The sequence below is a fragment of the Enoplosus armatus genome, chromosome 9 (assembly GCF_043641665.1).
Source record: "Enoplosus armatus isolate fEnoArm2 chromosome 9, fEnoArm2.hap1, whole genome shotgun sequence".
In the NCBI taxonomy this organism is placed as follows: Eukaryota; Metazoa; Chordata; class Actinopteri; order Centrarchiformes; family Enoplosidae; genus Enoplosus; species Enoplosus armatus.
In genome coordinates this window covers 9,962,607-9,990,315 of record NC_092188.1, presented here as the reverse complement: position 1 = coordinate 9,990,315, position 27,709 = coordinate 9,962,607, and the positions used below count along the sequence as shown (strand labels likewise).

Genomic DNA, 27,709 nt, shown 5'->3' with positions numbered 1-27,709 from the left:
TTGTGGTAGAGTTTACCCTTGTCTGGAAGGTGCTCACTCCTCTTATCCTTTTGGTTTTTGTAATTAGGAAATATAATTAAAAAAAGAAAAGCGTTGGAGTGGTATAAAAGGGTAACTCTCCTGCAGGGTAAGAACTTTTTGAAGGTTGATATTTGCTGCCAAGCTCTGCTGAGGTGCAGTGTGGGGATCCGGGAGAGATTTTATTTCTGTCAACGCCAATGACTGCCAAATGTTCTATACAATAAACAGGCCATGGTTTTTAAACGAGACACACTTGTTTTTTTTCTTACAGCTGCATATGAATGTATCTGCATTTTACTCTGCATGTGTGCATGGTTTAAGCTGAATCCTGCACCATGAGTGCAAGGCTTCTGCTTGAATGTACTCCACTTTATTTGATCCTCCTTGTTGCTGTGTTTGTGTGTGTTGTTCCCGGCGTACAGCCTGTCCTCTCTGCTCTCAGGTATAGTATAACTGACTCCCCACTATTCCGCTGTGCTCAGGTCTCTCCTTGCTGTGACTGGGACGTATGTATCTCTCACACTGCCCACCGCCCAGTGATAATGTTCTTAGTGTATCAGATAGAGGCCCAGCCAGCTGTCCACAGTCATTCTCCCTTGACACACACACACACACACACATACACCGGCAGTCAGAGTAACACATTTCCCGCTGGCCTCCGGTGTAGCTGTGAGATTAGGCTGTTATGCGCTGGCGTGTGGACCTCAAAGCAGGGCGGGGTTAAGGGGGATCTGTGTGTGTCTTTGTGGTTGTCATAATGGCCGCCCTGTCTCATGAGCCTGAGAGGAGGAACCAGAGGACGAGTTAGAGACGTTTAGATTAACTTGTCTGAGTGGGATGTTATCTCTCTGGGGATGCAGAGAAGGGGTGTTCTGCCCTGAAGGCCTGTGAGCTTTTCAGCTTTTAGCGAATGATGTGCAGCACATATACACATAGCTCCCCACCCGTGTTAACTCTGAGAGAAGTTAAGCAATATGGAGATCACTTTACCGTGCTCTACGGTGGGTCATACAAGCAGTTTTGGGGTGATCTTTTTTCCCCTAAGAGAGGACTGCTGTAGCATGTGAGTGTTATGGGGATTGCCTTGCATCATTGGCTGACTAGGTGTGAGCTGTCATAGGGGTGTCATGTGCACCTTCCTGCTCACGTTGCAGGGGCAGCCCTATGGGGGGTGCCCTTCCAAACCCCACTCCCCCCCTGTCCAAACAGGAACAGTCCATCCAAACACACACACACCTAATGGCCGTCTGGCAGGGAGGGTGCTGCTAAGGGCAACAAGTTGTGTGTGTGTGTGCGTGTGTGTGTGTGTGTTATTAGGTGTCTGCAGTTCTAATAAAGGAAAGCGCTACGTCCTTCACTGCCTCATCAGATGGCTTTGCTCTGCTTTGTCCGCCTGCCTGATTTCTGTCCGTGCGTCTGTCTGGTCTGCAGTGGGGCCGGATGGCTCGCAGCCTCTGGATCATCTGGAGAAGACCGCATTCGGGAAGGACGTCATCTGCGTTTTTTGATTTTCTCTATGTAACGAGTGTGTGTGAGAATGAGTTTATAGGAGAGTGAGAAACTTTAGAAGATGTTTGTGTGTTTATTTGACCTGGTCTGAAGTGCGTGTGTATATATATATATATAAAAGAGAGCGAGCCTGTGTGTGTGTGTGTGTGTGTGTGTGTGTGTATGGTGTTGCCCAAGGCATTGGAAATGCTGGGGTGTCCAGCAAGGTTATTTTTGGATCAGTGACAGCGTGTCAATGGCTGCAGATGCGTCGCAAAGGAAGGCTCTGAGATACCAACAGACCCTGGTAGGTCCTTCACAAATCTTTCTTTACCTGCCTGCCTGTCTGGCGTCCTATCTGTCTCTTCAAATGTCTTTTCCTTTCCCCCTCATTTCCACCTGCTTTTCCCTCATCTCTCCATCTACCCACCTGTCACTTAGTCTTTTCCAACCATCATTCACTTCCCCTGATCACCAACTACCTCCTGGTCATTTGCTTTCATCTGCCGCATCCTTTCTTGTCCACCAGCAGTGCTCTCTTTGTCTCCTCCTCTGTTCTCTTTACTTCTTGAACAAGATTTCTGCAACTTAATGTCAAGTTTACTTGTACAGCCCTCAAACGCATTAGCAGTCTCCGCCGGTTTCACACCGCCCACACTACGAAACACTGAGTGAAGGCGATAAATGGAAAGTCACCCCTGCGACAATCAAGGATTTTATTATGTATTTTGATTTCAAATACCAATCTCTTGCTTGACCTCCTGCATTTGACCGTGAATGTACAATTCCTCTTTGCGGCCCCGTCTATCTACTTCTATCTGTTCGCCTCCTCAAGCTGCGGCCTTGTAAAGTCATTGCTGTTTTCATGTGTTGGTGGATATAAATACCTATATACAGGAAACCTGAGCAGACAGGTTAGATGTACGTGTTGAGATGAAGTCATGTCACTATATCCTCCAGTTCATCTGCTTAAATGCTTATCCAGAATGATGGTCATTCCTCCCAGGAGCATCATGTCTGTTTCTGTTTTCGTCCAATCACACCTGCTGTATGGACATACATGACTCACAGCATCAGATTGTTTTTTTTCAGCCATTGTGTTTACGTCCAGGGTTGTTAAAGGTACTTTTCTGCAGAGCTGAATGTGAATAAGACAAAAGAATGACCGATGCATGAGCGACTGAGGTTCGAGCAGCTGGGGTGTGTATATATGTGTGAGAGCAGCCTGATTAATTGACAAAGTGAGGAGGAGCAGTGACAGTGTTCTCCTCTTCCTCTTCTCCTCTGAGATGATGGACAATTGCCCGAGGCAAATCTCTAATTCTTGGTCCTTGTGGAGCCCCTCGGTGGCCCACAAGTCAGATATAAATAAAGAATCTCAATTAACCACATTATTTACAGGCTTAATGTCTCCCTGCAAAGTCTCACATCTCTTAGGTGTGAAAGCTGTGTGTGTGTGTGTGTGTGTGTGTGTGTGTGTGTGTGTGTGTGTGTGTGTGTGTGTGTGTGTGTGTGTGTGTGTTAGTTAGGAAATTAGAGCCTGGAAGGATTTGAGGAGTTCATGTGTGGAGCTGTTAATAGATCATCTTAATATATAATTTGTTTATTGATTAGCAGCAGGATGTGGCAGCGTATATTTTCAGGTTGATGGTTTAGCTGGCTAAATCTTCACAGATGCGCACTGATGCTGATGCGCGGTCACAATAGAGTAAGTGTTGGGGTTAAAACTGGGTTCAATTTGGTTAAAAAGTGAAAGTGTTTTAGATATTTAGGTTACATATAACTTGTCTCAACTACATTTAAATGACTATTTCAACTCATAGTGAGGACCTGCTTCACACTGAAATATAGTCCTTTAAGGTTCAGCTTTATTGTCATTATACATTACTGGATTGCACAATTAAATGTGGTTGTATAAATAATTAGATAAAGAAATTAAATAAGAATTAAATAAATATAAGTAAAAATAAAAAATAAATTGGACAAGTTGGATGCTTTATTTTACAATTCTCTAATTTTCTAGATAGTTTACTGACAAGAACTCATTTGGTACTAATTATATAGAAAATAAGACATTTCCTTGAAAGAAAAGCTCCATTTAAACCCAAGTTATTACTAATTGATTATTAATTCACCCTGCGACCCTCCAAATGATAAGCTGGTGTAGCTAATGGATGGATGGATTATTTATTTATTTATTATAGAAAACTTTAGTCTCTACGTGTTGAATTGTTTTTTGAATTTGACATTTTTTAATGTTAAGCTGATCAGCTGAAAGACTGTTACACTCGTAATTAATTGTAATCAGTTAATTGGAGGTGTACCAATTGAACACTGTCTCTATTTTCCCTTTAATTAGTACAAACTAAGTGTTATCTGATGCGCATCTGGTACAGAGGTACAATATTTCGGTGACAGACTTTTGTTTAGCTTCTAACTTAGTGTTGACAGTGTGTGAGAAACATGTTCTTTTCCTCTAATTAGAAATTTCTAGGAAATTACAGACCTGTAAAATAAAGCGAGAAACCAAATGTAGCCCAGGTTTAACCTAGACGTCTAGACGTCTTTTGACCTGGACCAAATAAATGCTTGCTGGTTTGTAAAGTTGTGTTAATTACTTCCAAGTCACACAGCTGTCGTTGACCCTTGACCTTAACAAAGAGGAAGCACCCTCTGTGGACTTGTGTCACTCTGACAAACGCACTCCTGCAGGGTGGCGAGAACAGATACACACACTCTATGTTTGTGCTTGCTTTGATACAACTGGTTGTGTGTTACAATTTATTTGATGGATGTTGTTAAAAATGGCTGTGTGAGGAGACAAGTCTCAATCTGCGAGAATGTCAACAGCGGTGAAACGGATCTCATAAGTCTCAAATGTTACTGGCTACTAAAAGGGATAATGGTCACCTGCCAAATGTCTCGCAGACTGGAATGACTGGGATGTAGACGATTAAGCCATTAAATTTCATATGATATCACAGTCACTTGATGTGTCTTTTCAATTACAGAGGTGGCTATAATGTAATAATTAAACTATTAGTGGTCACATCAGTAGTTACAAGATGAAACACCATGTTATTGTCGTGAAATAGCGTCAATAACTTGCCATTGTTTTTGTGTAAAGGTTAAAGCCCTCCATCTGTCTGTATAACAGGCCTCCTGGGAGAGATGGGCCGAAAGAGACAAACAGCGTGAGAGAGGAAGAGGTGCGGAGAAGTGTGTCAGTGAACATTGGGTCACACTGCTGCTAAATTTATCCACGAGTAAGGTTTCACCTCAGGGGTGGGGGTTGGATGGATGGGGACAAGGGGTGGTGAGAGGGAAAGTTTCAGGGGGAAGAGTGAGGGAGAAAGGTAGAAGGCTGCACACAAGAGTTCAGTCGGAGGTGAGACGGCTTGGGAAAGAAAGTACAAGAAAATCTGTTTGTGAACTCGAAGGACAGAAAAATCAGTGTGTATTTGTAACAAACAAAATACTAAACTGAATATAAACCAAGGTTTCATTTCCCAAAGGCATCTCAAGGCTGAGGTGATATTAACAGATTAACAGACTAAGATTGTCTTTGTTTTAAGAAACGTGACCCAGAACACAAGACACAGCGGCTGTTCAAAGTGGACCTCTAAATGTGGTTTAGATCCATTTCTAGCCAACAAATTGAACTGCAAATTATTTTCAAAAACTTAAAATATATTGAACTTTAATTCAGCTGATATAAATGTGTTAAATTTGTTTTTAAAATATCTGAAAAATGTCTGTGTGTTGCATTGAAATTCATAATTTCACATCACGAAACTGTGATTTATCCAAAAAGTAGTAAATCAATTGTAAAGATTAAAAACTGATATTATGGGGGGGTTTAAGGTGCTGACTGTGTAATAAACCCTTTTCAGACATTTTGTCATGTCATAGCAGGAAACACGCCAGTGAAATTAATCACATTAATGATGGCTGCATTCCATTTTGGTGTGCAGGTTTCCGGGCCCTGGTAATTATGCATGTAGGCTCACTTACTTTGCTTACTGGGACACGTAAATGGAACAGAGCGGTGATTCATGTTTTCAGTTACACCTGTGCTTTCCCTGCTATGAAGTTATAATATCTGCAGTGAAAAAGGCCTATCACATCATCCCTGGTTTGAATCTGAATGGGGACCTTTGCTGCATATCCCCCTCTCTTTTCTCTAATTTCCTATCATGTCTTTTATAGAAAGGCATAAAATCCCCCAAAATACTTAAAGGAAAAGATAATATTGGCCATACTGTATACTGAGGAAGATTATAAGGAGAAAAGTTGAAAAACTGGATGAAATTAAATCAGGTTCTACTGAAAGCTGGAGGGGAGTGTGTTCAAGTATCCAATCCCAACGACAATCAACACCAAACTGACTGAACCCTCCTGTTTTTAACCAGATAAATGCAAACAGCTTCCTGGTGGGACAGAAAACCAGCAGCACTGTGGTCCCCAAAGACCCAGAAAGCACGTGAGAACTACTGGGTCACAACAGAACAGTCAGTGACCCATTTTAGGTCTCACAGCTGGAGAACAGCTTGACTGAAAAAAGGAAAAGAATAGATCCCAATTGGTGTAACAGTGAGCCGATATCGTCTTATCCAGAGTAAACCAGTACTGGTCTGTATATTGGCAGATATGCGCCATACAAATGTCTTATAGGCTGCATTTTTATGTATTTTTGCCCTAATTTTTCTAAATTCCAGATTTGTCTTTTTATTCATAGTTCAGTTGTAAGTAAGTAAGTTCATCATCTTTCACAGTAAAATGTGTTGTTAAACTGTAAAATATCTTGCCTCCGTACATATTTTTGTCATAACTTGAACTTAATCTTTAATAACCAAGTGAGTACGAAACAAATGTACTAGGTACCAGAGTCCAGTCAGGCTTTAGTAAAGCATGTTATCTATGCAGAAGGCACTTAAAGTACAGTGCGGTATTATCCACCCTATCCCACACAATGTTAATATGGTTAGGGTCTCCACTCAGTCAGCAGGTATTATTTTCATACTTTAAGCTTGTGTCCTGCCCGCCTGGTATCATTTATGATCCTGCTGCAGGAATCTGCTGGATCGACCGCCTCACTGAGAATTCTCTCTGAATTAAGAGCTGCTGACAATTTATTGTCAAGCCTCAAGTGTCTGTGTTAACCTCTACTGCTTTCCCCTCTGTGTGTGTGTATGTGTGTGTGTGTGTGTGTGTGTGTGTGTGTGCGCTGTATTGACCATACCTGTCAGTCACTGGGGTCTATACTGTATGGCTGCAGGTAGCAGGTACAGTCTGTGTCCGCCACACTGGCAAAGACAGGAAAGGACAGATGTAAGACAAAGATATCCAGAGAGGCACTCGCAGTATATTAAAGACCCGCAAGAAAGTGAGCAGCAACCTGCAGGAGGAGCAGCTGAAAAGATGAGGGAGCGGATCAACACTTTTGAAACAGTTCTGAATATAGATCAATTTCTGGTAAGGTTTATTATCTTGTATATTGAAGTGTCTTCCTCCTAAAGTTTGAATAGTTTATGTAAGAACTAATACATTTATGAGACGTGGAAGAAGAAGAAGGCTACTTTTGTACTTTGTCTTGTTTATAGACTTTAAATTTAAGATTTGTTGTGACATAACTTATTACATATAAACCAGCTTTAGAGGGGATGAAAGGGCCTCCACGGTTGTTTTTTTTCCCTGTATTACTTGGTGTAAAGTTGAAGTGCGGGCTCATGAATAACACATGAGCGTTTACAGTTTGGTTTATTTTTCTCTTTTGGTCGCGCCGACATGCCTTAATTAGAACATGACAGCTTGAACAGTGTTTGGACGAGGCATGGAAATGTTATTGTGCCGGTTAATTAGTGTATTCATATGGAGACATGGGCCTGTAAAGTGTGTGTGGGCATGTGTGTGGGCATGTGTGTGTGTGTGTGTGTGTGTGTGTGTGTGTGGGTCGAGGGGGGGTAATCTCCTGATCTATCTGTCAGTGAGCAGGTCAGATTTTATCATTAACCTTGTGCTATGGGACAGGGCTATATTGTTGAAAGGCCTCACCCCACACACACACACACACACACACACACACACACACACACACTCAAACATTAATATAACACGCTGGTAAACACACACAAACACAAACTTAGCATGCTTAAGAACCCACGCAAACACACAGATATTTATGAATATGCAGTGCTGACTCTCTCTCATGAGGGAGACGCAGGAATGTGCTATTATTTTTTTAATTAACTCTCAATGTCACACTGCCCTTCAACCTCGGCATCTATTAGCAGCCCTCGCCGTGACTGAAGCTCTCCCCCTCTTTCTCTCTGCAAGCTTGTTCCTGTTTTTGTTTACACTTAAAGTTGCTTCTTAGCTCGTGAGTTTCTTGTGTTTTACAGTAGTATCAGCCGGCTCGTAAAGGGCAGGTCCATGAATGAATTAAAAGCTCACCGGCATAATTTAACACAGGCTTTGTATTCCTAACAAAGCCAAGGGAGGAATGGTTTACATTTTTTCATTTTCTTCATCCCGCAAGACTTGGAATAAGCACATCAGAAGCTTGAGCTCTAACAGTAGAGCACAAGAATCTAATAATGAGCGGTGCGAGTGTCTGAGCCGTACAGTGATGCCTGAATACTTTCATGTGTCCGTGGAGAGAGGAAAGTGCAGGGAAATAATATGAGCCACAAGGGGAGGTAGCGGGAGTCTTGCTGAGAGTAAATTAGTGCGAGTAGAGGAGGAAGAGGAGTAGGGAGAGGGTGATATGTCCTCTAGTGTTCTTGACTTGGAGTGGGAAGGACATTCCACAGTTGGAGAGTCAAACAACGGCAGCGACGACGTTCAAAAGCGTGTGAAAGTTGGGGAAATGGTGGTTACTGATGTCATTTTTTTGGCCCTGTGTGGCACAGATGGACGTACAAGGTCACACGGTGACACAAAGGCAAACACAAGGTTGAGAGATGGAGGCAGCAAAGTCACCTGATGTGAATGAATCGCAGCTTTTAACGTCTCTCTCACGCTGTCAGCCACTTGTCTCTTCTTGACTCCATCTCCCTCGTTTAGATTTATTTCCACTTTGACAATTCAGGGTTAGGGTTAGTCCATCACAGTTTACCAAAGTTCAAGGTGACGTCTTCAAATTGCCTGTTTTGTCCAACTAACAGTCTAACATAACTTCAAATTACAATATAAAAAAGGAAAGCAGTAAATCCCCACATCTAAAAAACTGGAGTTATTGAATCTTTGGCATTTTTGCTTGATAAATGACTTAAATGATGAATTGATTATTAAAATAGTTGGTTTTAATGTCAATATTAATGAATGAAATGCACTACAAAACTAAAATTGACAGTGAATGATGATAATAATGCTGAGTAGCAATGTTTGTGATTAATGTTTATTATTTTAGTTACAGTTCTATGTCCAACATTCAAATGATACAGTGAATGAATACGTACATATATAAGAAAATAAAAAATGTTAACAAGAAAGCGGACAAACACAAAGAAAACGTTAAGAGAACGGGGAGGAAAGGGTAAATCTGTATGCTGGGTGAAGTACCCTACCAAACATATTTTAAAAACAAAGAGGATCTTAAGCAAAGTCAAAGTCTGTGTTAGTGTGGAGTTAGAAAGCTTACCAGACCTGTAGCTCCTCATCTCTGCTTGAGGCTAGCGGCTCGAGGCTATATTAGCCATTGCTAGCATAAAACACCCAAATCTCTGAATGAACGGTTGGTAGTTAAGAGTTGCATTGTGGGTAATGTAGGTTCCAGGTTTTGAGAAGAATGTGTGGAATAAAAAAGACGATATCTGACGACTGTCCATTCGCAATGCTGAAATTAGTGGAGTACTCTTTTATTGGATTCATAAATTATTCCCATTTTTAAATTTCAAAATAGTAATTGTGACCTCTATTTAACAACCAAAGTTAGCTAAGCACTAACTAGCTAACCAAAGAAATATTTATTATAAAATGCGGCTTTACATGATCAAATAAAGACACTAGGTTCAAACAAAATGCTATATACAAAGCTATTCTCTCAGCACATCAATAAAAGCACTGACTATTTGATGTTCATGTTATCAAACTGTCAAGCAAGTGGAGAGCAAAATGTACAGTACATCTAAGATCAGTTAAATTAATGCAATAGCTTCTCTAGGACACTGATAGTAAAATAAATGTTAATGTTAATGCCTGGGACAATGCAAAAATACACAAACAAGTCATCTACAAAACAAAAAACATAGGAGATGCTGTTTTTACGCAGTTTAATAGAAAATGTAGTTTGTTGAACTATTTTGCTATTATTTGGTTGTCGGGACATGGCATGGGAAGTAAAAAGTTTAAGTAACACATCTTTCCCTCTCTGTGAGCTGTACACAGGTTCCTCCTGTTACTGTCCCTGGCTTTGAGGGCACCTGGTGCCAGCGCCTGTTAGATGATGTTGATGGATTAGTGCTTTGGTGTTAATGTGTAGTGCAGCGGTGCTGGTGGTGGTGAGGTTGTCTGCAGTGTGGGACAGGAGACAGAGCAGGACCAGAGCTGCTACATCATAATGCGAAAGACAACTGATGAGGAGCAGGTAAAGACCTGAGACCTGATCTGGTCAGATGGTGGAGGGTGATTTTTTTTTAATTATCTGCTGTTAGGAGGTAATGACACAGTCCAGTCTTCTTCTGTGTCTTTAATCTCTGCAAGTTATTTTAGTGGATTTGTTTACATATTTTAATTGACTTCTCTTTTCCATTTATAGTTTTGATGTGTTGCTGCAGTGCGACTGTCTGTGGCTCTCACATTAGAAAGGGACAGATGGATAGATGTATAAGAATATTAAAGAATATACTGAACAAATGACTGTAGTGTATACAGTATATTAAACATAGTGTTGTACTTCTATAAACTGAATTGTTGCAGCAGTTGCAGTCTGTCCACATATTATTTGTCATTTCCTTTGCTTAAAACGCAAGACTTTCCACATTTTGCTATTTTCAATTGTTGTGGTCATGAGCTTTTTGTATCAATGAATAACACAAATCTTTTAACTTCAGTCACAGCTCAAATTTAAATTATATGCGCATATGCATTTCTACCATTTTGCAGCAGATGAGAGGTTAATGTGAGATTACATTTAAATGGATCTAGTATTATAAAAAGCAATGATAATAAGAGACTGAAACCAGTGTGCCCCAACGCACAAGAAACAAAGACAATACATCAGATTACATCAGAGCACTTTTTGCAAATAATTAATTTAACATTTGAGGAATAAGAAACATCCAAACATTTGGACAACAACTCAGGTAATGACAGGTACGTTTTCTATCCCATAAAGTTATCTTTGACGGACTTTAAATGCAACATGTGATCTAAACTCTTCCACATCACTGTCATACCCCGGTAGCAAACCCCATTATTCTGGCAGCAAACCTAAAGCTAAAACAAACAAATGGAAGTAGGCCCTTGAGGCAAATAGTGTTTTGTGATATTGGACTATATAAATAAAACTGACTCGACAAGCAATATTCAGGACAGTGTCTTTGCATAATGCCCACTAATTGAGACTGAGAATAGTGGTTTGCATTTCTTTGTGTAACTGTTGCATTGCAGCTCATAAAAGTTGTTCTCGGTGCAACATTGTTCTGAATAACAGTTTGTGGTTCCTCCTGTTTAGTGAGGTTTAAAATAACTAGACGATTTAGTGGCATCAAATGTTTTGAAGAGCCTTTAACAGTGTAACTGCCGGCCACCTGCTATGTGGTGTATTCATGTATTAATTATAAACTTCTATATCAGTCACTTTGTCATGTGGGTGTAGTGACTCATGTATTATAGTGGACTGGTTGTGTAAAGCAGTTTTTGTGCACTTACACTGATCGTACACTAACTTATCTGTGTTATACTGTAATTATTTAAATGTTTTCACGTCAGATTGTAGATTGTAGATTGTTGTTGTGATCATGGGCCGTTGAAGCTAAGCTTTCGTTCTGGTCCTGGGCCTCATGGTTGGATGTGTCAGCTCTCCTTTCCTGTGTGAACATGAGACAGAAATGTGTGGCAGCCAACCCTCCGTATGATTTAGCTTCTTGCTTTTCTGTGTGGTGGGATGCATGTGATCTGTAGGTTTCAGTTGCACATCGTAGCTGCACCTGGATCTGTAGTGTTTTACAGCCTCTAAGGTTTTAACGATGGCGGTGCAAACTGATCACACTGGATTACAGGGTGTCCTGTTTTCTGACCAAGTGTGTGTGGGGTTGTAGGTGTAAAGCGCACACGTAGTCGGAAGGGGAAGATGTGGAATGTCCTCTCTTCCAGGATCTCTTCCTCTGGCTCCTCTCAAGCCCCTGGCTCCTCTCAGGGAGGGGTTTTTCCGATCTCCATGCCCGTTTTGTCTATTTCTGTCTGCCAGGGTATTCAGGTTGGTGTGTATCCCTTACACACACGCCGCACATTCCCCATCTCTTTCTCGTTATCTCAAGACTCTTCGCACTGGATCTAGTTTTATCCTTGTCCCAAGTCTCAATTTTCAAGGTATTTCTCCTTCTCTTCCCTCTCTTCTTTTCCCTCCTCTCCTTTCTGGCATCTCGTTTTCCTTCTCTACAATCCTGAGAGGCCCGAGAAACACATGATTTCTATGACTTGGTGCTTTTTGTTTCATAGTGATTGCCAGTGTTTCCCCTCATTACAGCTGTACGGTGAGTACAGGGAGCAGCTGGGAAACTTTGCCCGACGGGAGGCCGCCCGTTTGCTGACAGAGAGACAATGGAGGAGACAGGCCGGGGCGAACACCACAGGCACCGGCCGCAGAGGGCACGGCCGGCGGCATCATCATCACCACCCTGTGACCTTGGAGTCGCATCACAGCCACGCCTCTTCTACCAAGAAGCCTCGTCCCTACTCCAAATGCCAAGGTGACCACCAGGAATGAGGAGTTAGTCTGCTCAAACACACACTTTCAAATGCTTTACAAAAGGTGTACTAAGAAGATGCAAACAGTGGTGACAGTTTCCATCGTCATCCTTTAGTGGTTGCCATGACACCTCGTGGTAACCAGGAAGCTAGGGGTGGAAATTAACAAAACACCTTCACCTTGACTAAATACAATGTTGAGGAGCACTTCAGTTTTTTCTTTTTTGTGAAAGCTCATACTTTCATCACACTATGTTCCAGAGAGAGCAGCGTTTATCTGATGGCTTCAGTTACTGGTTACTTTGCACATTATGATTTGATTTGCAACATGATGAGCTCATAAAATATGATGCACTGCACTAGTTTAATTAGGATGCCACACAGAACCTGAGACACAACCTGGATTGAGGTCATGAGTCCCTTAATGTACCCCAACCATACCTAAAAAAACACAGTCTCTTAAAGTTATTTGGATTTTTGGGGGATTTTCTGTACATTTTATTCCCCAACATGAAGGTCTAAATGTTATTTCAAAGCCGTCTCCACCCTGCAGGAATAAAAATACTGAAGGCTTAATATTTATCTCTTTATTTTTGGGGCAGGTTTAGGGTTAGCCAGCCTACAAATAATCAGATTTTAATATATGACGTCTAAGATTCCCAGAAACAAAAACAGAGGACATGACCTCAGTATGGAGTGGAATATAACATGTACATTTACTCAAGTACTGTACTTAAATACAAATTTGAGATACTTGTACTTTACTTTAGTATTTTTGTTTCATGCTAGTTTATGCTTCTACTCTACTACATTTTAGAGGGATATACTGTACTTTTTACTCTGGCACACTAAAATGGTTAAACAGTAAAATGGCACTTACACATTAATGCATCAGCAATAATAATGCAATTATATAATATATAAGGATAGAAGACATTGGGCCATTTTCTGCATTGTGTAGTTTTACTTTTGATACTGGTGTTTCCTAATAATACGTATGTATGTAACATGTTGATACTTGATTGACGCTTTTAATGCAAAACCTTTACTTTTAATTGAGTATTTTCACAATGTTGTATTGATATGTTTACTTAAGTAGAAGATCTTAATACTTCCTACGCCACTGACCTCAGTGTCCTCAGTGGAAATTCTAACTGCACCCATAATCACACTGAAACCACAAACAGTCACACCGCACCATAATCACCCTCTCAGGCGTTGTTACAATAACTAACTGTCAGTAATTAAGTCAAGTGATAAATGGATTCAGGATGAATCATTAATTTAATCTCTCTGTCCCAGATTGTTTGGCTCGTGTGCGGCGGTACATAGTGACCAAGATGGGGGAGGACTGGATATTCCTGGTTCTTCTGGGACTGACTATGGCTCTGGTCAGCTGGACTATGGACTACACCAGCGCCAAGAGCCTGCAGGGTAACACAGGCCGAGATTACTACTGTCAGTTTGATAACACAAGATTTTGGTTTCAACTGTCTGTAATTATTCCATTTATACACTTTTCTTCTGTCCTCTTTTCTATTTCTGCCGTCGTTCAGCCTATAAGTGGATACATGGGGAGCTTAAAGGCAATGTCCCGCTCCAGTACCTCGCCTGGGTTACCTATCCCATGATCCTTGTCATGTTCGCCTCGCTCTTCTGTCACCTGGTTTCCCCACAGGCCATCGGTAAGCTCTCCATCACCTGTCAGCCTCTTTTATCCTCTCTCAGCATCTGTTGTTCTTACCTCCTTTTGCCTGTTTCCCTATCCTGTAGGATAGTAGCTTTTTAACCGCTCTTCCTTATTCACTGCACTCACCATCGTTTTGCAAAGGCGTCTAGTCTCCTTCTCCATCGTTCCTCTGTTTATTATACAGGTTCTGGTATTCCGGAGCTGAAAACCATCCTGAGAGGTGTAGTGCTGAAGGAGTATCTGACCCTCAAAGCCTTCGTGGCTAAAGTCGTCGGGCTGACTGCTGGCCTGGGCAGTGGGATGCCAGTGGGCAAAGAAGTAAACAACCCCCCCTTTTTATCTCTTTACTATCTGTTTTTCTCTGTTATCTATCACTATCCATTGATCCAGCATCACTACCATCACCATCCTCCTTCCTGTCTTTTTTTCTTCTTCATCACTCTATCTGCTCTTCCTCTGAGCTTAGAGGATAATAAATCATCTTCTGTCATGTTTTTCCTCTCTTCCTCCTCTCAAGGGATTGAAGCAAATTATTCAAGTCCTCAGCAAAGGAGTACATTCATTTTCCCCATTACAGTAGCAGGTCAACTGTCGTATCCAGCTATTATACAGTGATTTATCTGTTCTGATACAACATGTCCCAGTTTAGACTCCTGGTTTTACAGACAATAGTCAGTGTCTCTGTAGATAACATTATGTGTCGCTCATTTGTGTCAGTGATTTCCTCCTGTCATCTCCAGGGTCCATTTGTCCACATTGCCAGTATCTGTGCCGCAGTGCTGAGTCGATTCATGTCCATCTTCTCTGGAGTCTATGAGGTAAGCCGAGGCCCTGACCAAAACAGACTACATTACCCATAAACCTCATCACCTTGCTGACCACAGTCAATGCACTAATGAAGATGTGGAATGCAGTTTTTCCATCATAACTTTGCTAAGTTGTTGTCTTTGGTTGTAATAACAGGGTTCCCACAGGCCCTTAAAAATCTTTAATTTGAGAAAATCAATTCGTTGTTGTTGTTGTTGTTGTTGTTGTTGTTGTTGTTGTTTTTGTTAATTTTTAGCCACGCTAGTCACAAGGCTCAAGGGATGGCAATGTCTGTTAGTTGGCCGGTCAGTCCAGACTAAGATATCTCATGGACCACAATGAACTTTTTAACCGATATTCATGGTCTCAAAATGATGTATCCTAATGACTTTAGTGATCCTCTGACTTTTACTCTAGCACCACCTTCATGTTGATATTTGTGGTTTTGAGTGAAATGTCTCAAAAGCTACAGGATGGATTGTGAAATGAAATTTGGTTTATGACAATACCTGCAAAACTGATGGCATTCCCATCAGCCTCAGCTGCATTTTGTGTTTAGTATGAATTAGCAAATGTTAGCATGTTAACACACTAAACTAAGATGGTGAAAATGGTAAACATTATACCTGTTCAACATTACTTCAACAACTTGAAAATATTTAACAGAGTCCTTTGGTTCTATCAACACTTTTGTAAAAGATTTTACCATCATCTTTTTTATTTAACATGGTCTTAAATTACAAATGAGGCCTTTACAGTGTTCGACCACTTTGCCAAACATGCCAATTTTGGGTCCTTGAAATTAATTGAAAAGTCCTTGAATTTGATGTTGAAGAGAAAGTGGGAACCCTGTGACTGTTGTCCTCTCCCATCCATCTCTCTCCCACCCAGCTCACTCCCTCCCCTCCCTGTTTTTCTTGTGTCTTTGTTTTGGCTCGCCCCCTCGCACCTCGTCTGTGTTTGTGTCTCACTGTATTAATAGTGTGATGGTAATGTCTGGCATGTGTATTAACAGTGACCTCCCATATCCCTGTCTCCCTCTTTCCCTGCTCTCTATATCTCCACCTCCCTTCGGCTTTCTCATTCATCCCTGCTCGTCTGTGTCCCCGCTCCTCCCTCTTTCTCACCCCTCCTCCCTGTCCGTCTCCACCCTTGACCTTTAACCCCAGAATGGCACCCATAACCAGGACCTGTTGGTGTGTGCGTGTGCCGTGGGAGTGGCCACCTGTTTCGCTGCTCCTGTGGGAGGCAAGTCCCGCCCTGCTCAGGCTCAGACACAGAGCTCCGGTTGGCTTTGTCCTCCTGAAATAACATCAGCAACACAAACATGGAGGATAAATCTGACCTCAGACCAGTGCCCAGCATTACAAGTGATGAATAAAACTGAATGAATATTTAAACATGCAGATTAACCTCTCAATAATACTGTAGCTGAGCCTGGGATTATAAAGTTCCTTCTGTTTTAAAGGAATAGATCAACGTTTTGGGAAATACACTTATTCGTTTCCTGCTGAGAGTGAGATGAGAGGGTCGATACCACTATCATGTCTGTACGCTAAGAACCAGCAGGCAATTAGCTTAGCTTAGCATAAAGACTGAAGGTCGGACAAAAGCATTTAGCCTGGCTCTGTTAGAAGGTAAAGCATTTACCTACCAGCTCCTCTAAAGCTCATGTAAGCTATTTATCTGGTGTGGCTACAAGGTCACCAATTGGGGTAACCATCTTGTAATAAAGCATTAAGTGAACACTCCCAAGTTGCCATTGTGAGGTTGCTAGGCAGCAGAGACCTGTTGCCTGGCGACGTGGCCCAGAGTTCCAGCACAGTAAAACCACCAATTTAGAGTTTTTACATTTCTGTTTTTGAATGGATTAAACAAATTACTTTGGACAAAGCCAGTCTGGCTGTTTCCCTCTGCTTCCAGTCTTTATGCTAAGCTAAGATAATTGACTTCCATCTATGGCTTCATGTTTTGCGTCCAGACATGAGAGTGATATCAATCTTCCCATGTAACTCCCGACAGGAAAACCTGATAAATATATTCCCCAAAATGACAAACTACTACCTTGAAACTGACCTCAGACCAGTCTCCAGCATCAGCAGTGACAAATTCAAAATGAATGAATATGTATTGCAGATTAGCCTTGAATGAGTCTTGAATTATAGGGTTCTTTATGCTGTCAGGCTTTTTCTGAAGTAGTGAGCTTCAAAGTTTTCAGCATCCCATCCCCCTTTTTAGTAAGTCACAGATAAAAAAAAAATTCTTATAAAAAAAGAATGTAACACAGATCATAAAAGACACTCTTTAAGTGTGAAGTTACATAGAACCTTATAATTCAACTTCATGAATAATCAGTGGAAATATTTTTATTCTGGTACCCTTGATTTTCGGTCTGCAATCAGCTGCAGGGATCCGTCTCTCAGGACGATGTGACCACTCGGTTTGTTTCCTGATTGCTTAATTGCCTCCTCTAAGTCTGATTACTCTCGATGGCATGTGCATCCTCTGCTTTATATTCTCTTGATGTGATTCCCCCTCTTCTTTATCACTTTTTTTTTTAAACCACATTTCAGTGAGCATTATTTATTCACTTTATTCCATTTTGCTTCCCTTCTTGTCAATTCTCCCCCTGTGGTTCCCCATCCTGTCCTCTCCACCTTGATCTTTTATTCTCTCTTTCTCCAACTCACTCTCCTGTCTTTCTGTCTGCGCTCTCGTTCCTCGTCACCTTCATTTTCCCCCTTCATCATCTCACGCCTTTCATCCCTCATTGTCTCTCTCACCCCTTTATTTCCCTCTTGTTTTTTTCCTCTCCCTCTCTGTTTTCTGTGTCAGTAGAACCCTTATGGTTACACAGATATTCTGACTGTTGGCTGTGCCGTGGGGGTGGGATGCTGTTTCGGCACTCCACTAGGAGGTACTGTACAACCTGCACACTGCATTATACAACCGAAATTACTACGCCAAACACCCTGCTGTACTGTATCAAGTTTCTGAGTACCAACTGAAATGTGTCAGTAGTACAGAGTATTGAAAGTTGTTTACTTATATTCTTTAAGATATTTCCTGATTTAGTTTAGAAGTCTGCTTTTTTTAGTCTGTGTTTTATTTTGATCTTATACAGCATGTAAGAGTATAGCGTGACCTAAGACCAATACCCATATTAATATTTGAGTGTCCAATAATGATACATCAGCTGATAATCATTTATTTGCATAAATGCGTAACATAGACAAACCTTTTTGTTAAGGACCCCTTAAATTTGTTGTTCAAGGAACTGTGACCAAAATAAATACTGAGCCACTGAGACATTTCACAGTTGAAAAATAAATTACTCTCAGTTACCTCAAACATATATTTAGTTTTTCTACAATGCGCTTTCTTGTCACTTTTTGGCTGACATTTACACTGATACCATTATGTCCCAAATAAACTATCAATATGTCGGCCCGCCCAATTTATCCATCTAGCTCTATTAAAGACTAACTTAACGCCCCATAAAAATCTTGTTTTTGCTGACGTCCGGTGGTTCAACTTCTCATCTTGCTGTCGTGATGTACAGGTGTACTCCAGGACCCTGTGACATCACTGTTGGGTGTGGTTACAGCAGACTTATGACCACACCCAACCAGTCAGAGGTGAGGCTGGAAACTCACTGTTATTGACTTAATTTGAGTTAAGTTGCTCTTTGTATACTGCTGCAGGAGAGCTTTGGCATATTTTGTTAAATGGAAAAAGGGTTTTGTAGAAAAACATGTTTATATTTGTCAAAATAAGGTGTTGTAAACAGTATAGGTTGGATTTGGTGTTGCAAGTCAGCTATTGTATCAGCACGGGTATCAAAAATGTAAATGATGCTCGCTCTCTTGCTGTTGCCTTCTTGTCTCAGTGCTTTGAGAGCTGTGAAAGTGAGTGAACCAGCACAAAAAAAAAATTATTACAGAGGAGCTAATCTGTCATCTCAGATCTACTGGATTTGTGCACGTCTTCTTAACCTCAGCTCCTCGTGACCCCTAAGTTTTCTGGGAAGAGAATATCTAAATAGACATAACGGCACTACTGCTGCACCTTTTCATGTCCATCTCAACAGCAGAGGCTTTTTCTGTCAATCAACAGAAAATGAATTGGCAGCAATTTTGATAATCCTTTTAAGTCATTTTATAGTTAATAATGCCAAAATGTAATCGTTTGTTTTCTATGGTGGAGTACGAATAACCTAACAAATAATGACTGTTGGTCGGACAAAAGAAGACATTTGGATAGGTCAATGGACATTCTTCAGTATTTTCTGATATTTTATTGATCACACAATTAATCCATTAATCCTGGCAATAATTGGCAGATTAATCAATAATGAAAATAATTGTTAGCTGCAGCTCTACTCAATATCTATCAATGTACAAAAGTCTACGGAACAAAAATACACTAATAACCTAGTTTTCAATCACCATAGAAAGAAAGAAATACACTAAATACAGATTTAGCCCTTAAATATTATTTATTCCGTCTTCGTCTTCTGTTCAGCTGTTTTCATCTTGTTCAGAATAATGTTTCTGATGATTATTTTATTGCTTCACATGCTGATTATACCCGTGTGTGTGTGTGTGTGTGTGTGTGTGTGTGTGTTAAAGTGTGTGTATTTACTCCCTGTGGTTCTCCTGTTGTGTATAATTACACCTTCAGCTTCAAGTGTTTTTGGACTCATTCTGCTTATTTAACTAATTTCTGTCTGCTCTCTCTCTCTCTCTCTCTCTCTCTCTCTCTCTCTCTCTCTCTCTCTCTTTCTCTCACCCTCCTCACCTCTTCCTCCTTTCTCATTTCTCACACTATCATCCTCGTTTTTTCTCTCCTCTTTAATCCCTCTTCTCCCTCTGTCCTTCCTCCTCTCTCTCTCTCTCTCTCTCTCTCTCTCTCTCTCTCTCTCTCTCCACCACCAGGGGTGTTGTTCAGTATTGAGGTCACGTCTACCTACTTTGCAGTGAGGAATTACTGGCGGGGATATTTTGCCGCCACATTCAGCGCCTTCATATTCAGAGTGCTCTCTGTTTGGAACAAGGATGCTGGTGAGAAGCAGAGCACACACACACACACACACACACACACACACACACACACACACACACACACACACTCTTGTAAAAGACTGCTGAGCTGGCATTTTATGGAAAGTAGCTGAATATGACAGCTAAGTAATATTTGCTTCTTTAGATAAACCAGAAATGTTTAAAGTCATCACTTACAGTATATTCACAATCCACCAGCACCATAGAGTGAAATAACTCACAAGTTGCATGTAAATCCCTGCACCCTATCTCTACCTTTATTTCCTTTATTATATCAACTTCTTACAGTTTATAATAATATTGTAAAGTATGAAGTTTTATATACCAGATACAATTCACAGAGGGAAGTCTTTCAGATGTCTTATACTCAAAGAAATTCACAACTCAGACCCACCCAGACAATCATCTAATAAACATCAGAGGTCAATTTTTTACAGTTTATATTAATATTTTCCAAATATGTCGTTTTATGAATGTGATGCTGTACATGTCACTGAGGGAAATCTGTCAGATCATAGCAATTTATTTCTAAAATAAGCTCACAGCTCTCATAAATCGATAAAAAATAACAAGTTAGAGGTTAGAGACGAGCTGTTGAATATAGTGGAGCATTAAAGAGCCAGATATTTCCCTCAGGAGTTGGTGGAGACCAATTGTGTCTGACATGTGAACGTTGGATACTGAGCACAGAAATGAGAGATTCACGTGTTTGTTTGATGCTTATCATTTTCTTTGTTACATTTCTTTTTCTTTTTCTCTCAGTCACAATCACAGCTCTCTTCAAAACTAACTTCCGGATGGATTTCCCCTTTGACCTGCAGGAGCTGCCCGCATTCGCAATAATAGGGTGAGGATATTTGTGAATACATGTGTGCCTGTGAGTGTCTTTTTGTATCTACTTTTGGTCTGCCATGGAAATACTCATATCAATGATGTATTCTCCCCAATACATATCATGTACATACAGTTTTCTCAAACCTTGTGCAGAGGGAGTAGTACGTTTTTCCTCATGTTTTAGGATCTCGTGTGGCTTCCTCGGGGCGTTCTTCGTCTACCTGAACAGACAGGTGGTTCTCTTCATGAGAAGGCCGACAGCGCTCACACGCTTCCTAACCAAACAGTGAGATCCCAACAAACACACACACACGACCATGCACTCCCTGCTGCTGTGGATTAATGTGGCACCACAGTGATTCTGGTAGCAGATGCTGTTCCAGGGAACTCAAACCATTTGCACATTCAAACCCAATTCCTCTTTATGTATCTCAGCTCCACTCTCCGAACTCATCAGTCTCACAACACTGGCCAGGACAGCAGCAAAGCCTTAACAACCTTTCAGCTAGTTATTCACTCAATGTGGAGATTCACTTATCCTCAGAGACTCAGCAGTCAGGGAGCATTAGTCTCTACCATTAGAGAGAACGAGCCGCAGCACCAGGAGAGCTGCGCAATCAGTGGTGGTACACACTCGTACTGAGACAGTTATTTCTGTTACAAGCATCAGTTATTTTGCCATGGTGTAGGTCTCTGAGAATACATTAGGCTTCCTGTTAATGATGTGTGTGTGTGTGTGTTTGTGTGTGTGTGTGTGTGTGTGTGTACGCCCAGTCGATTGATCTATCCAGGTGCAGTGACACTGATCATCTCCACCTTCACGTTTCCTCCTGGATTTGGACAGTTTATGGCTGGAGAGGTTAGACTGAATCAATCTTACACTCTCTGACTTCTTTTTAATGTGCGTTCATTAATATTTATGATATTTTTGAAAAAGGAAGTCAGTCTGGTTTCCTATATGGTGGAATAGGAACTGGTTTTTCAGTTCAATAAAGTTTTGGGAGCTTTTTCCTTCGTTGAATCTGTTATCCTGCTCCTTTCTGTGGGACATGATGTGTCACACAACTGCATTTGAAAACGAGTCATGTGAAAAACTCACTTTGTTAATGTGTGTCTGTCCCTTCTGGCAGCTGATGCCCAGGGAGTGTATCAACTCCCTGTTTGATAATTTCACCTGGACCAAAATCCAAGGATCTCCTGCTCCGCCCGGCCTTGGTCGCTCGTCTGCATGGCTTCATCCTCATGTCAGCGTCTTCGTCATCCTCCTCCTCTTCTGCGTCATGAAGGTATCTCTTCCTCTTGCTGTGTACAGTACGTGCCTTGAAATATATGTGATAGCGTGAAAAAAACCCTGGGATTGGCCACAATCCTACTTTGATCCTGTTTTTGTGCTGCAGTTCTGGATGTCAGCAGTTTCCACCACGATGCCCATCCCCTCGGGCGCCTTTATGCCAGTGTTCATATTAGGTAAGAGGATTTTGTAACACGAGTGCAGTATCTCCTGCTGAGCTTCAGTTCAATTTGTCTTTACCAGCGTGTCTTATCTCTCTCCTCAAGGAGCTGCTTTCGGTCGCCTCGTAGGGGAGATCATGGCCACTCTTTTCCCCAATGGAATCCTGTTTGATGGGATAGTCTACCGCATCCTGCCGGGAGGTTACGCTGTCATTGGTCAGTCTACTAACCTCAGTGCTGTACTTCTCTTCCTCCAGTTCAAATATTTTGATTCAGCATCAGTTTAGAAACAGTTTCACAAGTTTCACATATTTGGTCAAAATGAGGCCCCATATACTGTATAATTCTGAATGTGACGTTGTAATCTTAGCCAAAAACATTTCCACAAATTAAACCTTATTAGTTATTAAAAGTTATTGAAAACTCTTGAGTTTCATGTTCAGCTCAGTGTTGTAAACCTACTCTGTGTGTTCACCACAAAAATGAATGTATTTTACCTTAACTGGAGGTTATTATGAGTACATTTTTAATACTTTTTGCCCTATATGTGCTCAGACAGGCTCCAGTACCCTCGACCTAAGCAGGTTAGAAAATAGATGGATGTTGGATATTTTTAATTAATGGATATTTTTGATTCTCTACTCTCCCAACACTATTAAACTTTCCCTTTAAAATGTTTCTACATCATAAAAAGTATAATGTTTCAAGGCCAAATGTGGATCTTTGTCAGTCGCAGAGGAATCAGATGGAGGAATAACACTTCACCCTTTACCACATATCCTCCCTTCTGCTTTCTGCCAGGTGCGGCGGCGATGACGGGGGCCGTCACACACACGGTTTCCACTGCAGTAATCTGCTTCGAGCTGACCGGTCAAATCTCCCACATCCTGCCCATGATGGTGGCGGTCATCCTAGCAAACATGGTGGCCCAGGGTCTGCAGCCTTCTCTCTATGACTCCATCATCCAAGTGAAGAAGCTGCCCTACCTGCCTGAGCTGGCCCTCGGGCACATCAGGTAAAGTTAAAACATGTATATATGTTTTCCATACAGCTGTCATTATAAAACAAAAGGTATTTATTGTGTGAGTATCTCTGAATCCCCAGCAAGTATAACATCTTTGTGGAGGACATCATGGTGCGCAAAGTGAAGTTCCTGTCTTCTCAATCCTCCTTTCGGGAACTGAACCATCTGCTAGAGACCACAACTCTAAAAACCATCCCCCTGGTCGACTCTAAAGGTAGGGTGACTTGCATCATCTTACTGCTTCCACATTTTGGAAATATTCTTATTTCTTGCCAAGAGTTAATATCGATACCACTCTCATGTCTGTCCGATAAATGTGAAGCTACAGCCATAGCTTTTTTTAAACTTTGTTTTTTTGTACGAAAACAAACAAGATACAATAAGTAAGCGAGCTTCAGTGGTGCTGGTAGGCTTTTTTTTAACCTTTGGACAGCATAGTTAGCTGTTTCCCCTTGTTTACAGTCTTTAGCTAAACTCCTGCTGGCTGTAGCTTCATATTAAGCTTACAGACACAAGTGAGGAATCGATACTCCCATCTAACTCCCAGCAAGGAAGCAAATAAGCATAACTATTCCTTTAACACTTCTCTCTGCAGAATCCATGATTCTTCTGGGCTCCATCGAGAGGACAGAGCTTCAAGCCGTCTTTGACTGGTGGCTCTCACCAGAGAGGCGAGTCTTTGAAAGAGGTCAGAGCTCACCAGACCAGGGCTCCAAAGTCAGCTGGGAGTCCTTCACCTTCGTAGATGAAGAGGGCGGAGAGGAGAGCGCAGACAAGGTGGAAAAAACAAACATAACATAAATTAACTTTGAGGAAGTAGTTAAACTTGTTGGCTTAAAAAATGTATGATACAGTTTACAACCATGTTGTGCCCGCAGGCTGCTCCAGTACAGGAAGAATGTAATGGGCCCATGCCGTCCCCCAAACCTCAGGAGCCCTCCACCAACCACACAGGCTCAGGTAACATGACATTTCCACTGCACATAAAGACAAGTCCACCCATCAAATGTCGCTTCCTCTCTCCTCTTACATGCGTTGCCATACCATGTCCTCAGACAAGCGCAAGCTGCCGTCTGTCAGGAGGACCCTTCAGAGACTCTTCTCCTCCACGTCTTCGTCAGGCCAGACTGAAACGCAGGTACGCTGCTAAGATCAACCTCACATACTCATCACTTTGACCCCAAAAGCTCATCACTGATCTGCTGTCGAGTTGGCAGTGACAGCTCAGACAGGGGCATCAGTCCAACATGGCAGCTCGAGCCAACCTCCCTAATGTGATGGGAGGAGCATGATATGATGCATACATAAAGGAGTTGACATGTTGTGCAGTGGGTGTTGACATAAAACCACCAGGGGTCATCTTATCATCATCTGTATAGCTTTTCAAACTGACTGACTGACTGTCCATCCGTCTGTTCCTCGCTCTTTCTGTCCCCCTCTTTCCTCAGGAGACCACGGCCCCTCCGTTGACTGACACCATGTCCCCGGAGGAGGTACTGTACCTTATTGATTCAGCATTCACACAGCCAACAGTGAGACAATCAAACGATCCATTATCCATGATAATTAGAAACTCTGTATATTCTATCTCTCTGCCTTGTGTTTGGCTGATGCAGATCAAAGCCTGGGAGGAGGAAGAGCTGGATAAACCGGTCGATATGGAGCAGATACGTATAGACCCCTCCCCGTTTCAGCTGGTGGAACGAACGTCTCTGCACAAGGTGACAATCACATCACATGCAAAGATCATGTACAGACACTGATGATGCAATTAGAAGTCACAATTTCATATTTCCAAACAGCAGATTTTAAAGGAATAGTTTTGGGAAATACGCTACGTTTTTAGATTTCATGTCTTTGTGCGGATTAAACAAACAAGATATAAATATATATATATATAATTAGTGAGGTTTAGGCAGCCCTCTCATTCATTTCTATGGGAGCCAGTCCGTCAACACAGGGGGCTCCAGAAATACAACACATGGTCGCCCGGCAAAAGAAGACGAACCAGGCTCAACTTTCACATTCCTGGTGGATTGCTTTTGATTGGTTGTTTTAATGCAGGGCTGTTTTTAGTCTGAACACCCGTCATAAACAACTACTTAAATTTTTGACTTCACAGTAGCACTAAATGAAAAGTCAGGAGATCACCAAAGTTACTACAATTAATATTATATATATATATAAATAAAATGTAGGATCCGGTGATTTTGGAACTTGAACCATTCTAGACACTAAAAGTCTGGATGTCTGAGCCTCTGCGGCATCAAATTTGACCATTTTTTAAATTCTGTCTTGTGAGTCCCCCAACTTATGAGAGTGCAACACTAGATCACTGTACTCCTTTAAGGGTTTCATTGTACAGCTCGCTGCAGCTGGTTCTCTGTCAATACGACCATAAATCTTGCTGTGTGACTGACTCGTGCTATGTTGCGATGCCATATTTCCTCTTTTACTTGTTTACGAGGAACAGTGCAGCCATGCGAGCAGAGTACTGTCACACCACAATACATTTAACACTGACTGGATCATGTCCTCCTCTCTTTCATTACTCAGACCCACACTCTGTTCTCTCTGCTGGGTCTCAGTCACGCCTATGTCACCAGCATTGGAAAGCTGGTGGGCGTCGTGGCACTGAAAGAGGTAAAGTCACGTTTTCTTCACTTATCTGCATGTTTCTGTCACCTCTCTGTGTTTGCATCCTGTAATGCGGGATGACAGCGAGATGTGATGATCTCATGTTGTGGGCAGTTGTTCTGTCACAGGGTGCATCATGTTTTACGCTCTGATTTAATGCGGTTATTCAACTAACCGCCCTCAACTCATCTCTCTGGATGTTCCCTTTAGTAATCCAACACTTCAACACGTGTCTTTGCTTCATGTGCTGCCTCTGTGTGCGCTTCAACCTCTTCTGCTCTTACAGTTACAGAAAGCTATAGAGGGCTCAACTCGCAGCGGTGTGAGGCTTCGTCCCCCTCTGGCCAGCTTCAGAGATGCCAGCAGGAAAGCCAAGAAGCACCAGCCTCCCTCATCCACCCCTTCCTCCCCCACTCGGGACAGAGACTTGTGGGGGGAGGGGAGCCGGAGGGAGGGGGAGCCGGTGAGGAGGGAGTCCAAGGAGGATTCCCGAGGGGAGGCGTCATCTTCCAGAGGAGCTCATGGGTGTGACACTTCCTCCTCCCCCAGCAGCGTGGGGAGCACCAGCCCTGCCGCCACAAGAGGTTCTGACGGTGCTTCACAGGAGCCGGCGTCCCCCTCTACCTCCTCCCCTACCTCACCTTCACCTCCTGCCTCCCCTGTGTCACCCACCAGCCCTGTCCTCACACTATCCTCCCTGCAGGAGGAGAGGGAGAGCGAGGAGTCAGATGAGCCCATATAGACTGGGTTTAAGAGAAAAGACTTTTACCTTCTTTTGATTTCACTCCTTTTCCCCAGAGACAGAGCTGCCTTCTGGGTGCAGGAGTCGGGCTCACCTGCAGCCCCCACAGACATTCAGGACGAGCTGGTGCACACAAAGCTCCTGAAACTTTTAGTACAGGATTTTTTTTTCTACTCTTACAGCAAACTCACTTTTTCACTCTGATAATCTCAGGTGCCTACCTGTGTCTTTTGAACTGTAGACGGACAAACGAATGTCAAACAAATGTTCAGTACAAATCACTATTCAATGTCCATCCATATCTTGGAAATGTTGAATGTACCTGTACATCATATGTCAGTGTCTGTTAATTTCTTTAACTACCTTTTATCAAAAAGTAACTGACAGCAATGAATTGTATGACAGTAAAATAATATATTGATGAAGACTTAATTAATTTGACCTAGAGGTCAAAGAGATCATGCATTTAAAGTTTACTGATTGAGGTTAATTTTAAATTATAACTTACATTTATCATATTATTGTTGTATGGTAAATATTCAAATCATTATTACCAGTCTGTGATTTTTAAAGATAATAAATATTAAAATTGTCAACTAGCTTTTTTTTATTTTATTATTTACTTATTTAATTATTATTTAGGTTTAATGCTCACCACGTTCACAATTATAGTTTTGTGTGTTAGCATGCTAACATTTGCTAATTAGCACTAAACACAAAGTACAGCTGAGGCTAAGGCTGGATGGTGTTTCATATCTCTGTTTTAATGCAGGGCTGTTTTAGTCTGAACACCCATCATAAACAAGTCTGGAGATTTACCAAAGTTCTTAATTCACCCTGAAGCGATCATGCCAATCCATCCAATAGTTGTTGTGATATTTCAGTCTGGACCAAAGTGGTGGAACGACCGACCGACAGACCGACTAGTGTGGGTAGAAAAATCAGTGACAGTGTTCCAGCATTCAGGCTTTAAAAGAGAATATCTCTGAGCATACAAACATTTTTGTGCTGTGAAGGTCAACGGTGTGTTTCACTCTCTG

At 41.7% G+C, this 27,709-nt stretch overlaps 1 protein-coding gene across 1 annotated transcript; it reads left to right on the top strand.

Annotated features, from left to right (window-relative positions):
• Positions 1-6,930: 6,930 nt before the first annotated feature.
• clcn1b (chloride channel, voltage-sensitive 1b) lies at positions 6,931-26,669 on the top strand. The gene is made up of 23 exons (XM_070911542.1): positions 6,931-6,984; positions 12,200-12,422; positions 13,723-13,854; positions 13,977-14,105; positions 14,295-14,428; positions 14,851-14,928; positions 17,756-17,834; positions 19,855-19,980; positions 20,743-20,827; positions 20,999-21,100; positions 21,589-21,673; positions 21,945-22,100; positions 22,212-22,281; positions 22,372-22,482; positions 23,068-23,281; positions 23,371-23,504; positions 23,886-24,067; positions 24,169-24,250; positions 24,346-24,428; positions 24,739-24,783; positions 24,907-25,011; positions 25,847-25,933; positions 26,214-26,669. The coding sequence occupies exons 1-23, from the start codon at positions 6,931-6,933 to the stop codon at positions 26,667-26,669; spliced, it is 2,952 nt and encodes a 983-aa protein (XP_070767643.1).
• The last annotated feature ends 1,040 nt before the right edge of the window (positions 26,670-27,709 follow it).

Coding starts and splice junctions, on each gene's coding strand:
- clcn1b (XM_070911542.1), top strand. CDS start 6,931: ATGAGGGAGCGGATCAACACTTTTGAAACAGTTCTGAATATAGATCAA. Junction 21,674..21,944: donor GACAGTTTATGGCTGGAGAG/GTTAGACTGAAT, acceptor CCCTTCTGGCAG/CTGATGCCCAGGGAGTGTAT. Junction 24,784..24,906: donor ACACCATGTCCCCGGAGGAG/GTACTGTACCTT, acceptor TGGCTGATGCAG/ATCAAAGCCTGGGAGGAGGA.